The 14,549-nt window shown below is 39.4% G+C and overlaps 1 protein-coding gene across 3 annotated transcripts in view; it reads left to right on the top strand.

The window, feature by feature from the left end:
* Positions 1 to 13,384, top strand: part of DYNC2H1 (dynein cytoplasmic 2 heavy chain 1) — a 402,215-nt gene extending 388,831 nt beyond the window's left edge. For all 3 annotated transcript variants that reach the window (XM_038380308.2, XM_038380318.2, XM_043504200.1), the window contains 2 exons: positions 5,435 to 5,551; positions 12,789 to 13,384. In XM_038380308.2, the coding sequence (XP_038236236.1) occupies positions 5,435 to 5,551; positions 12,789 to 12,947 (276 nt within the window). In that variant the 3' untranslated portion in view covers positions 12,948 to 13,384. The remainder of the gene's footprint in view (positions 1 to 5,434; positions 5,552 to 12,788) is intronic.
* Positions 13,385 to 14,549: the final 1,165 nt, after the last annotated feature.

The following is a 14,549-nucleotide window of genomic DNA, read 5'->3' on the forward strand; positions in this document are numbered from 1 at the left end:
AAGGTCCTCCCTGACACTCACTGTGGGGAAGGCAAAAAAACTCACTCCGTAGTGGTGAGGGGAAAATTTCTTCTGAACCTCCTTAAAAAGGAATGACTAGTGCAATGCCCACAGCAGGTCCTAACCCACCGGGATATTAGCATTTCAAAGGGAAGGAGCATTGATGCTGCCTTGCCTGCTGTGTGGAGAAAAGGCTTTCAACGACCAGGGCTTGCACCTTTTAAAGCCTTTCACCATCACATTCCCAGGGGGTGAGTCAGCGCCACAAAGCTCACCACCACTCACATTTTGCAGCAGGTTCTGACCTTCTTTCCCCCCCGCCCATCCTGCCGCCTCCATAAAGCACTGCTGCCTTTCTTCGGCAAGCCTGGACAACGTTCCCTCCCATTTCAGGTGAGGTGCACTTATTTTTAGGGCTGTCAAATGATTTTTAAAAAATAACTGCGATTTAATCACTTGATTAAAAAATATAATTCTGATTAATCATGAGATTAAAAAAATAATCGCAATTAATCACAATTTTAATCACACTGTTAAAGAATAGTGTGATAATAATAGATTTTTTCTACATTTTCAAATATATGTATTTCAATTACAATACAGAATACGAAGTGGTACAGTGCTCACTTTATATTATTATTTTTGATTAAAAAATTTTTGCACTGTAAAAAAATCAACAAAAGAAACAGAATTTTTCAATTCACCTGATACAAGTACTATAATGCAATCTCTTTAACATAAAAGTGCAACTTACAAATGTAGATTTTTTGTTACATAACTGCACTCAAAAATAAAACAGTGTAAAACTTGAGAGCATGCAATCCTACTCAGTCCTACTTCTTGTTCAGCCAATCGTTCAGACAAACAAGTTTGTTTACATTTATAGGAGACAATGCTGCCATCAGACCATGGACTTTTAGGCTTTAAAGTTTTACATTGTTTTGTTTTTGAGTGCAGTTATGTAACAAAAAAATCTACATTTGTAAGTTGCACTTTGATGTTAAAGAGATTGCATTACAGTACTTGTATCAGGTGAATTGAAAAATACTATTTCTTTTGTTGTTCTTTTTTATAGTGCAAATATTTGTAATAAAAAATAATATAAGGGAGCACTGTACACTTCATATTCTGTGTTGTAACTGAAAGCAATATATTTGCAAATATAGAAAAGCATCCAAAATATTCATAATAAATTTAAATTTGTATTCTGTTATTGTTTAACAGTGCAATTAAAACTATGATTAATCATGATTGATTTTTTAATTGAGTTAATTTGTTTTGAGTTAATCACTTGAGTTAACTGCGATTAATTGACAGCCCTACTAATTTTCTAGACAAAAGAAATACAGTATATCTAGTCTACCTGGATTTCAGTAAAGCGGTTGATACAGTTCCACGTGGGAAATTATTAGTTAAACTGGAGAAGATGAGGATTAATACAGGAATCAAAAGGTGGGTGAGGAACTGGTTAAAGGGGAGACTACAACAAATCATTCTGTAGATTACTAGTGACGGTCCTCAAGGATCACGCTTGGGATCAGTCTTTTTAACATTTTCATTAACAACCTTAAGACAAAAATTTGGAGTGTGTTAATAAAATTTTCAGATGGCACAGAATTGGGAGATATTGCCAATAGTGAGCAGGACTGAAAAATCATGCAACAAGATTTGGATAACCTTGAAAGCTGGATAATAGCAATGAGATTAGACTTCATAGTGCAAAGTTCAAGGACATGCACACAATTTTTGAATAAGATGAGGATTTATCAGGTGGAAGTGACAGAGGAGGAGAAATAAATTTTACCAACTCTGAAATGGATGATTAATTTGTCAGATGACAAAAAGGCATGATTAGTAGCAGTTCCTTCCTAGTAGGGATGTGAAAAATACCTGATTCAGAACCAATTTGTATATAATGGCACCTTCTTTAATGGCACTTGGAATTGCTTGGACAGAGACTCTGAAAATGTCTGGCTCTCACCTGAGAATCATCATTGCTACGCACATATACCTGCCCTATTTGCTGTTTGCACTGATTGGTCTGTCAACATCTGAAATCAGCTGGTCTTATCCGATTTGACATAAGTCCTCCATTTTCAATCATTTTGGAACCAAATGATTGACAAGAACAGAAGAAGCATAGTAAAGGACTTTTTGATAGTAAATGCTATGAATTCAGGTAAAGCTGAATATAAATTCTGTAAAACAAAATATTATTGCAAGAATGTTATATCCAGCCACTCAAGAGAAGCTATAAAACACATATTAAAGCTAAGTTTCCAGATGTTTATAAAGATATCATTAAAAGAGTTCATAGGAAGCACTTTTTACACAGCTTGCCTCTGTCAAGCACCAAGAACCATGCAGCCTGTGGAGAAAATTACAATTGGTTTCCTGCTAAGATCTGTATTGTCCTGTGGGAAGTGATGGCACTTAATAGACAGGAAATGTTTATTGTGGCGAACATGGTCTTATGGAGACACAGTGTCTTTAAACCTTGATATTAGCTCACTTCCCATAAATTAATTTAAAATAACGTGAACCCTAATATGCAAGAGCAAATTTGCCAGAAAGTAATAAAATGCAAAAGATTGCAAGGTGCTATTCATTTATGGTGAAATCTGCTCCACTTGTAAATAACACAAGTAACTCATGCTTTGTGTGAGTGAAATACCAGTGGACTATGGAGGTAAAATCCACAGTCTCCTCCTCCCATTGGCCTAGATCTGGATTGCAGAGGTACAGTGAACCCCTCCTCTGACTGCTATTCCAGTCCATGAGCTGTTGTACTAATTGCAACTCCTCTGCACAACTTTTGTATGGTGTACAGGAGTCTCAGTTCGGAACATCACAGACTATTTGTTTAACAATACTGACCTCTGAAAGTGCATTACCCCAATGGGCTGCTTTCTTCAATGGCTTCCCACTGAAGATTTAGTCAAATTCAAGGTTTTGGTGTTCATCTTCAAGGTACTTATTGAGATTGGCCCACATTCCCTGAGGGCCACATTTTATTATTTTGCATGACTATGAACGCAAGCTCAAGAGTGAATCTTGAGTGCGGTAGATAGAGCTTTCTCAGCACTAGTTCACTGCTGTGGAACTCGCTTCCATGGGTGTTCAGCATGACCATGAACTTGAGCACCTCAGAATAAAACAAAAAATCCACTTCCTCGAATTAGTCTGCCTTCTTTCAGTAAACATACCAAAATCACACATTTTACAAACAAAGCCACACGAGAGAGAATATTTGATGCCTTGGTCGAGAGGGCACCAGGAGTTGAATATTTTTTCTGCATGTTGATTAGCAAGGGCAATTGGCCCAATTCTGGTCTGAAGCTGCTGTTGCTGGAGTTTTTGTGTTCATGGAGCATTTGTTTGCAGAACTGCAGGTGCTGAGTTTTTATTGTGGTTTTATCCCAGTCACTGTAATAACCTATTAAGATGAGCTCCACACTTCATTCTTACAATGTAAAATGACTTAATTATACTGTTGAATTAGCAGTAGTTGTAGCTACCTAGTGGTGCAGCTTCTTTACACCGTAGAAAGCCTTCAGAGCTTTTTCTTGTTATGGTAATACAGCCAGTCTGAATCCCACAATGGATTTTTTATGAGGCCCAGGTATGTGTAATTTAGGATCAATCTCCATGTCTCTGTAAAACAATTTTACTCTGTTTTGGTTAACTTCATTGTTTGAGGGGGAGAGCTTTCTGCAGCGTCATTAATTTTGTTTTTTTCATGTTGACTTGTAGTTGCCCATATGTTGCAGTAAAGGAAAGTACCCAACTCCAAGACTGTAGATCTTCAAAGGAAATGTTTTTAGAACTGCTGTTCCACACACACTAGATCTCCTTTGTCATTAATCCACACAGAGCTTAAATTCAGTTTAAAGCATGCAAAATAGTTTTTCTTAGTTCAGAGGCTGAAAGTGCTGATTTGATCATCATTTATTAAAATCATTCATTTAAAATATGTTACAAGTAGAACAATATGGAGATAGTTACTTATGCATTCAACCCATGTCAGGGTTCCTTCCCCATTCTGAACTCTAGGGTACAGATATGGGGACCCGCATGAAAAAACCCTAAGCTTATTTTTACCAGCTTAGGTTAAAAACTTTCCCAAGGCAAAAATTTTGTCTTGTCCTTGAACAATATGCTGCCACCACCAAGTGATTTAGACAAAGAAGAGGGAAAGGACTACTTGGAGTTCCTATTTCCCCAAAATATCCCCCCAAGCCCTTACATCCCCTTTCCTGGGGAGGCTTGAGAATAAACAAGATGAGCACAAACCAGCTTTGTATTTTTAAGACCCAAAAACCCAGTCAGATTCTTAAAAAACAGAATTTTATTAGAAGAACAAAAAAAGATAAGAGAACAACTCTGTAAGATCAGAATGGAAGATAATCTTAAAGGCAGTCAGATTCAAAACATAGAGAATCCCTCTAGGCAAAACTTTAAGTTACAAAAAGATACAAAAACATGAATACACATTTCCTCCAGCACAGTGAATTTCACAAGCCAAAACAAAGAAGACGTAACACATTTTCTAGCTAGATTACTTACTAACTTTACAGGAGTTGGAGGGCTTGCATCCTTGATCTGTTCCCAGCAAAGGTATCACACAGACAGACAGAAGCCTCCCCCTCCCCTCCAGATTTGAAAGTATCTTTTCCCTCATTGGTCATTTTGGGTCAGGTGCCAGCCAGGTTACCGGAGCTTCTTAACCCTTTACAAGTAAAAGGACTTTGCCTCTGGTCAGGAGGGATTTTATAGCACTGTATACAGAAAGGTGGTACCTTTCCCTTTATGTTTATGACAACCCGTTAGAATTTGTTTTACCCAATAGCACTTTAACCTAAAATCTCATTTCGTATTGCTTAACATTTATTTTGTTCATTCCCTACCCCCACATACTATTTCTGAATGTAATATAAGTAGAAAATTGTCTTATTTGCTTCTGTAAAAAACATACAGGAGATTATTCCATTCTTTGAAAGCTTAGGTCAAACTTCCAAGCAAGAACTTTGTCTTTTCAGTGATTGTTGTATTTTTATTGTTATGTAGTTTTATTTTTTATAAATTTGTTTTATGACATTGTTAATAAATGTTTACTTGGCTGTTGCCACTATATGTCTAATGCCAGGGCACCTGCAGTTTCATAAATGATGACATTTACAGGTATTGTTCTCTAGCATTTTCAAAGAATGTTAAACCAAACCAGAGGAAGTTCACTCTGAAGAATAGTCTAGATCTTCTTTTTAAATCATATTTCTTATTCTCACATGCAACATTATGATGATTAGTTTTCTATTATTTAGAACTTGGTCACAATAGAGAGGACTATCGATGCCTTTGTTAAGGCACAATATAATCATTACTGACATTTTAGGCTCTAATATATATCTGAATATTTTGTATGTTTCCATGACAGATAAGTGGCCTGCAACTGGAAGGTTGCAGTTTTGATGGACGTCGACTTTCAGAAAACCAGCATGACTCTCCCAGTGTGTCATCAGTTCTCCCTTGTTACATGGGCTGGATTCCACAGGTACTAAATTATTAAGTCACCTAAACTTTTATCGTTTCGTTTCTTCTGTGTAATAGCTTTCCAGTATGATATTCCTAACCTGTTTGTTTCTTCTTTTAAAAAACAATCACCTCCCAGTTTTTTAAAAAAAAAGGAGTACTTGTGGCACCTTAGAGACTAATAAATTTATTTGAAATCAGCTTTCATTAGTTACAGCTCACTTCATCGGATGCACGAAAGCTGATGCTCAAATAAATTTGTTAGTCTCCAAGGTGCCACAAGTACTCCTTTTCTTTTTGTGAATACAGACTAATACAGCTGCTACTCTGAAACCTCCCAGTTTTAATAGAACACGCAGTCAGGTATAACGTGGCAGATTTATTTACATTTTGGCCAATATTTTTTAAATAGTAAAAAACAAATGAAGAGAAAGACACTGTAAAGAGGAAATGTATTCAAATCAAAGCTTTTATTATTTTTTTCTCTGCTTCAAATATATGATCATATGTTTTCAAAATTATATCTAATAAAACTTATAAAAGTATGTGGAAGTTCTTAAAAAAGAATTTTTCCCTTAGAGTTTTAACACCATATAATGTAAAAATTGAGTTAAAGTAAAGAACATCTTATGAGCTGCAGGGAAAAAAAAACCCCTTAGTCCTTCTTATGAAGCCCTAATGAAAAATAAATTCCAGTGATTATTGAAGTGCATTAGATTAAAGCAAAATAAGTAATCCAAACAGTCAGAATTGTAACCTGTACAATTTTCCAATTACAATAATAATCTTTGTTAAATACTGGAATCAGAAGCTGCAAAGAAATTTGTCTTACATAGCAATTTCTCAAAGCATGGGCTAGCATTACAAAATCACAAGCTTATAAAAGCTGTAGCTAAAAAGCAAACTAAAAATCTTAACAGAACTATGGAAGATATATAGAAATTATATAGGTAGGGCTGGATTTTTTTCCACTTCTGTATTACAGTAAATTCAATTAGCAGTACATTATTTTCCATTGTTTTGTGTCACTTTTTCTCCCATCCTGAAAACAAAGTCCTGTACAACAAATGGAAGTGGCAAACGGTTGTTTTTGGTATGTGTCAACCTGGTGAACTCTTCAGACAAAGTTAGCTTTTTGGGAATCATAAATTTAGCCAGTACTAGGTATTAAACATGTTGAGGATCACATTAGATATTTCATTATTATTGATGTTCTGTTTCCTGACCAAGAAGTAACAGTGCCTCTAATTGAATATCTGTAAACAGACATTAAACAGAAGCTCTGTAGCTGAAACATATTAACTGCACCTACACTAGACTTTTTTCTTAAAATGTCCCAATACTTTGCTACCACCAGTGCTGCTACACTAGTGATGTCCATGGTGAAAGCATTAATATAGACTAATTGCCAGGTCAAATATGAATATAGGCTAATTGCCAGGTTTAGTTAGAGAACACAGTGGTTAAAATGCTAGCAGCTGGTCTACACTGGATCTCCCACCATTGCTATCATCAATGATGCTACAATGATTGAAAATTTGAAGAAAAAATATAGACTAGGCTATGAAGCAGTTTTCAGTTCACCAAGTAAAAAATGCTTTAGTAGTTCACAAATCCTTGTTTTGTTAATGAAAAGAACAGGTTCCTAAACTTTCCAAAATGTGCTGTTTTTGCTAAATACAGTTATTCTAGACTTAGGAGTTACTGAGTCTGGGGAAAATATAGATTGTTTTATATTGAGTCTCCGATTCAGCAAAGCACTTACCCAACATGCTTAACCTTAAGCAATATTGTGAGTAATCCCATTCCTATTCAGCAAAGCACTCAACCACGTATTAAAGTTAATCCTGTGCTGAAGTATCTGAAATTGGACGCCCAGAAAACCAGGAACACACGATTAGTGGCCACTGGTTTAAAAAGAAATGGTTTAAATGAGTTGTTCAGCATCATATAGGAATTTTGTGGCAGAAGCAGGAACAGAATCCAGTTGTTCAGGGTGTAATTCATCTGTCTTAACCATGAGATGCTCCCTTTTCTTTCTGCACTCCACTGTCTCATTCACTACACACCTTCCAGCTTCTGTAACAAATGAGTCTGGGATACTACAGACAACAACCTTATTTAACTACATAATCCTGATTCCGTCCCTGTGCACGGTCCATCCAGTGACAGACTGACTGGGGGCCCTGTGGAAAAAAATAGTATGTGATCCTGGAATTAAATACTGTAGCATAATGCATGCCACAGGTGGGCCTTATTAAGATTGCAGTATTTAAATTGATGGAGAAACAGATGCAGTTATCAGAAAAGATAAGCCAAATATGGTTTAAAGACCTATGCAAAGAATACAGTTCTCATGTGTCAGTTCTTCAATCTATTATAGTTTGTTTAAAGTCTTACAACACATCCATCACTGTGATATCTTCCCAGTGCACACCAATATTCAGTTTGTGTGCCACTGTCTACGTGTTAGCATATTATATTTTTTTATTCTCATTAGGCATATCTTCTTTCTTCCATCATTGCTATGAAATTTAAGCCTGAGAAACAAATTATACTGGTAGACATCTCAAAATCAAGAAGCTCTTGTTTATGAATGAAGAGTATCTGCAGACAACTTGGTCATTGGTTTGTTCAAAAGAATTTATTTTGAAAGTAGCCTTTCAAAATTAGGATCACCAGTGTTTGGGAACATAACAGAGGTGACCTATTTAGCGTTAGGAGGTGGAAAGGTAAGTTCGTATCTACCTTGTACAGTTACTGGTGGAACCAAAGCATAGAATTAATATGATCTTTAAAGGGGACCCTCCTCTTCTAGCAATTGCAGGTGCCATGAACACAGATAGATATGCTGCATGCATTATGCTCTATTAATCAGACATGTAATGACGACAAAACAGGGCATGAGGCAAACAAGGTTATCTCCAGAAGAGGAAAGTAAGAGTGATATGTTTGTCCCATGAAGTTATTAGGACTTAAAGCTGTGGGATGCATTCCTGGCCTCATTGAAGGTAATGGCAAAACTCGCACTGACTTCATTGGAGCCAAGATTTCACCCCTGGTGTTGAAAAGAGGAGGGAAGTTGACTTACAACAGCAGTAAAAATCTTAAAAAATGGCTAGACATTCAGGTCTAAGTGCAGAAAACAGTCGTTGTTTGCACTTTAACTACTTTCCTGTTTTGAGATATTTTATGTTTTCTAATAATGAAACTTAACTCACTCATGCTTGTTATTTGTTCCAATTCTTTACTGACAGAAGTCAAATGGCTTGTTTGTTTCACAAAAATCTTTGACACCTCTCCAAGAATATAAAATGAGATTTTGAGTGTTGTGCGGAGTATGGTTTTCTGACCGCACTTATTGCCCAGAATTCTATCAAATTTCGTTAAATCAGATTATTGTATTGTGTTTTAAAGGCTGAGTTAAATGCCACAGAAGAGTAGGGGCTAGAATGAGCCTTTAAACTCAGTCCTTTATAGTTGCAGTGCCCCAGGAGGAGCCCTCAGAGGGAACAGTGCATCAGCCACAATTCTCCCTGGCTCCCTCTTGCTCTAGGAGTGGGGAGGGAATATTTTACTTCTTGGGCTACATCCAGATCTACTGGTCAGTGTGGGGGAAGAGGAGGCAGAGCCATGGTTCCATCAACCCCTGGTTCACTTGTTCCTCCATAACAAAATTTAGTATATAATTGTAATATTCATGTAACAGCAATGCTGATAATACTGCACAGTAATGAAGTAAGTATATGCCTATCTGAATATCTGATTATAAATAAATTCATTCAAACTGTTTAAACCTGGGTGCCTAAAGTTAACTTGATAAATCCCTATTTAGGCACCTAATGGAAATGGTCTATTTTCCAGAGGTGCCAAACACCACCACATGCCGCTGTAGTGACTACTGCTGTAAAGAGTTAATGCATTTCCCTGTATATGACTAGGGAAAGCATCCACCCTTCTTGTTTTAACTAATATTCAATCATTTTAAATATTATTGCATGTAAGGTTTTTTTGTTTTATACTTGTGATTGATTCCCTTTCTATCTAAGCTCTTGTCTGTCTGTTATAAAGAGAGCATGGAAGAAACAGTAGGCAGGTTTTACGCTGTGGGCCAGATCCTCTGGTCTGGCTTAATTTATGAACTTTGTAATCCCTTTGTCCTGCTGCTGGCTGGGGACCATGTCAATCACTGGTATAAGTTAAAGCAGCTCCCTGTGGCCTGGAGAGCCCTCCTAGTAACAATTCATTGTTTAAACAATGCCCTAATAAACACTAAAAATCCTCAAAGTAGTCTGCAACAATTGGGAAGGGGAATTTGTGTGGAGCTGTGTTCTGTCTCTGCCCAATGCCCAAGGGCAGGATTAAGAGGATTTTTTTTATACATAATGTGTCAGGGCAAGGCCAGATGGCTATAGAAAAGTAGTCTTATTGGGATCCGGGAAGTGGGCAGGCGAAGCCCGTCCACCGCTAAAGGATCCCCCCCAGCCTAAAAGGGGGATCCACAGGACCTAGATACCCAAAAAATTCCAGGGGACAACTAATAAAATAACAGGGACAGGAGTGCGGTCAAAGGGTCAAACGAAGGGAATCGGACGGGGACACCGAGCAGAGAACCCCGGATAGCGCCCACTGCTCCTCAAAGGCGTCAAGGGAGTCAGAGGACGCCGCCCAGAGGAACTCTGCCCGGATACGTGAACGGACCGAGGATCGGAAATAGGCCCCACTGTCACAGGAAACTCCCATCGGCCAACCTCCTCACTCTGGTTTTGTAGATGGCCATTTTTGCTAGGGCCAGGAGGAGGTTGACCAGGAGATCCCGTGATTTTGTAGGGCCACAGATAGGGAGTGCATAAATGAGAAGATGAGGGGAGAAGTGCAACCAAAAACGTAATAAAATATTGGTGAGGAGCCGGAATAGGGGCTGCAGCCTGGCACACTCCAGGTATACATGTGCCAGGGTATCCCTCACGCCGCAAAAGGGGCAGGTGTCTGGGATTGAAGTGAACCGCGCCAAGTACACGCCCGTGCTCACGGCTCCGTGAAGGAGCCGCCAACTGACATCCCCGGCGGGCCTTGGGACTAAGGTGGAATATAGGCTGGCCCACCGGGGCTCCTCACCCTCCAAAGGTGGCAGGAGGTCCCGCCATTTTGTATCGGGGCGGGACACAAGGGTGCGGGCGTGAAGGGTGTGGAGCACGAGCATGTAGAGATGTTTTCTTGGCGCGGTTTGAAAGCAGACCGGCTGCATCTCGTGCAGCCGGCTTCTAGTGAAGGGATGAAGGGGTCGGTTGGGTCCACGGGGCAGGGGTCTAATTAAAAGGTCCGGTGGGCCTGGGGTAGCGGGTGGGCGGGGTGTGCCCTCGTGCAGGACCCGGTCGAGATAAACCCAAGCAGCGGGCGGCAAAGCGGCCTTCACCTCCTGAAGTATGTGCCGGGGAGTACAAAGTCTGGAAAGTCCCATGCGCTGAGCGAAGCTTAGGGGATCCAGCCAGTCTCCCCGGTCATAGTCCAGGAGGTCTCCGACTCTTGTGACCTCTGCCAGGACCAAACTCTGGCGCACCGAGCGGGACTCCGCCACCTGCACACGGAGCTGAGGGTTGTGTAGCAGGGGCTCCGTGAGGAGATCTGCCCCCTCGGTGGCCGCCACGGACCTGGTCATTGTAAAGAGTTTCCAGGTCCGGAGGAGGTCCTGGTAGAAGACCGGCAGCCCAGAGAGGTCTTGCAGAAGACCTCTCAGATGGAGATAAAGGAGCTGCCGGTCTATAGAAAAGTAGTGGGAGATAGATATATTAGCTCCAGGCTAAACAAATCCCTGGTACCAAGATAAGTGAAATGGCAGCTGCTCGAGGTCAATTAAGACCTGGGGCCAATTAAGAACTTTCCAGAAGGCAGGGAGAATGCTAAGTTGATTGGGACACCTGAAGCCAATCGGGCTGGCTGAAACTAGTTAAAAGCCTCCCAGTTAGTCAGGGGAGTGTGGATGTCAGGAGCTGTGGGAGGAAGTTGTGCTGTTGGAGAGACTGAGCAGTACACACCATATCAGGCACAAGGAAAGAGGCCCTGAGGTAAGGGTGAAGTGGGGCTTGAGGAAGTGGGGGCTGCTGTGGGGAAGTAGCCCAGGGAATTGTACGTGTCATATTTCTAAAAGGTCAGCTACCATAGCTGATACTATTAGGGTCCCTGGGATGGAGCCTGGAGTAGAGGGTGGGCCTGGGATCCCCTGCTTTGCTCCTTGATTAATCACTGAGACTGGGAGACAACAGAGACTGTGCAAGGAAGGATAACTTCTCCTCACCTCCCTCGCTGGCTTATGATGAAAATGGCTCAGTAGACTGTGACTCTCGTCTCTAGAGAGAGAAGAGTTACGTGGAGGGTCACAGTGAGCCTCTGAGGCTAGCGAAATCTGCCAGGAAATGCGGGACCCATGGAGACGAGGACAGAGCTTTGTCACAATAAACACAAACGATGGCTGCTGCACATCAGTTTGTGCATCTCAGAATGTGTGACAAGTCATATCATCCAGGACAGCCCATTCTCCTTCATAACCATTTCCCTTTTGCAGCAGCTCTTGTACTACAGAGGCCCAATCATACACCTGCTGAAACTGCTGAAGACATTTACTTCAGTGAGTACAAGGATGAGTAAGAACTCAGTCACTTATAAAACCCTGCACATCAGTCCTGCACAGACTGAACTATATGTCAGAATTTAGAAATTACTATTCTGGAATTTTAAAACAAGACTACTTTGTCTTTGTCTCTTTCTACTCACTGCAGGTCAAAAACCAAGAATATGTGTGTGTAACTGTTAAAATATGTAAATGTTTCTTTGGACAGAAATGGCTTAAATAAGAGTAACTTGGTTGGCAGCAGACTTTAAAAATCTTTGAAGTGGAAAGTGTTGGAGCTGTGCTCATGGGAGCTAATTCAACCTGCTTTAGATTTTTGGTGCAGGTGTTATATGATGTCAGATGTTATCAATTTATTCTTCAAAATCCAACAGACACAGTAAAGAGAATTCAAATGGTGAGTTGTGTCAGAAGTCTAGAGAAAAATACTTTTTCTGAAACCTTTGCTTTCTCCTCCCTCTTCCTAGTCTTAGCCAACAGATTATTCTTCTGACACCTACCAAAGGTTGCACTTATCACATTATAACTTCTGACTCTTCTTTGGATACAGTGTCATCCAAGACTGTTCTTGTGTCATGTTAATATACCTACTGTATTTTTAAATTATAACTAATGGGTGGTTTGTTGACAGGATGCACACGGTCCGTATTCTCCGGAGGAGTGCATATCCCTGCCAGTCTATACTAGTGCTGAGAGGGATTGTGTGGTGACTAATATTGATGTACCCTGTGGAGGAAACCAAGACCAGTGGATCCAATGTGGAGCTGCATTATTTTTAAAAAATCAGTAAGATGAAAGTACACTAACTTTGTGCAGTTAGGTTTTTTTAACATCTGAGCTGTTTGCTATCAATGACTTTGGTTTTATTGTATGTTAAATATTAGTTTTAAAACAGAGGTGTATAAAGCCCAAAAATGTTTACAACTTTGAAAAAGATGACCTGGGATTGGAATACATTGCATCTTTGTGAGGTGATGTAAAAATGATCTGCCGTACTATAATGCCAGACACACAAGTGGCAGTTTCTCAAGATTGTAATGTAATTTATTTTCTATTCTAACTTGTTGCAATCTTATATTTTGACTATTGCAGTCCCACAGAGATTTAACAGAAGTGAAAATCAAATATGTTTTCTTTGTTGTGCTTATTTTTGCATCTTATATCTGTATTCTGTTTGATATGTTATATTTACAATTATTATATAATAAAAGTAGTTGATGAGCCTTATTATGATTAAGCAGTCTTTTTATGCACAAATTGAAAGTTTTTTGTTTTTATTTTTTTAATGTACTGTAATGATTTTAACTAATCACATTTTATTTGAGCATGATCAGTAAATTACATGAGATTCATGCAATCCTTGTGTGCTATGAGTTGGGACCTATGTCCATTGTAATTATCACACAGAAATGGCTGAACACAGAATTATGAAACCGGACGGAATTCAAACAATGTAGATATAAAAGAACAAGTTAATGTGAATGCTAATGGGTTCAAAATTAGAATTTTTTTAAAACTCTGCATTTTCCTTATCTATTAATATGTCTAAAAGAGGGGCTGCCATTGATGTCAATAAAATACTGAGTCAGACTGAAGAGACCTTCACCATGCAGTGGGCTGACATAAGAGACACATAATTGTGTTTATGGGCTCCTGGCATCAAGTGACTCCAGTTCAGGATACTGGTGTTTGACGCACACTGATTCACTCCAAGCAATATGACACAAGATGGTGTGTCACGTTGGGATAGTGCCATACTTTGGGTATGCTGTTAGATACAATGCCAAATGAGATGAGCCAAAACCATCCAAGAATAACAAAATCCCATCATGATGCTCATCTTAATATCTAATTATGGTTGTAGAATGACTTTATGAAGATTATTTTAGAAAACAAGAAAAGAATGAATTTATTGCATTACAAAAATAGTTCCCAAAGAAAAGTGTAAGGACTGACTCTGATCTCTTTTACATTGGTGTAAGTCAGGAGGCAATGTAGATACACCAGTGTAGAACTGGCATAAGCCCATACCGATTTTTTTAAAATTAAGGCCATATCTCTCTTAATTGATGTTTGTTTGGGGGTGGGAAAGGGTTGACCATATTCAGTTTGCTTTTCTTAAGGAAGCTCCTCTTCCTTTCAAACCTGCCCCACTCCCCTAAACCACCTACATCCCACATTTTGTCTCTTGCCTACGTATTGCAGCCAGCATTTAATGAAGGGGGTGGCGACATTTCCTGTTTGTCTCCCTTCCACTCCAACCCAGTTCCATTTTTGTAACAAACAAACTACTTGTAGGGCTTTATGCTAGTGTTTGTCTTCAATTACCAACCAGGTTGCTATGGGAAAGGGGGCTGTACTGAGGTCAGAACCATTGATCCAAAGGGTGTCT

The sequence above is a fragment of the Dermochelys coriacea genome, chromosome 1, assembly GCF_009764565.3.
Source record: "Dermochelys coriacea isolate rDerCor1 chromosome 1, rDerCor1.pri.v4, whole genome shotgun sequence".
Classification (NCBI taxonomy): Eukaryota; Metazoa; Chordata; order Testudines; family Dermochelyidae; genus Dermochelys; species Dermochelys coriacea.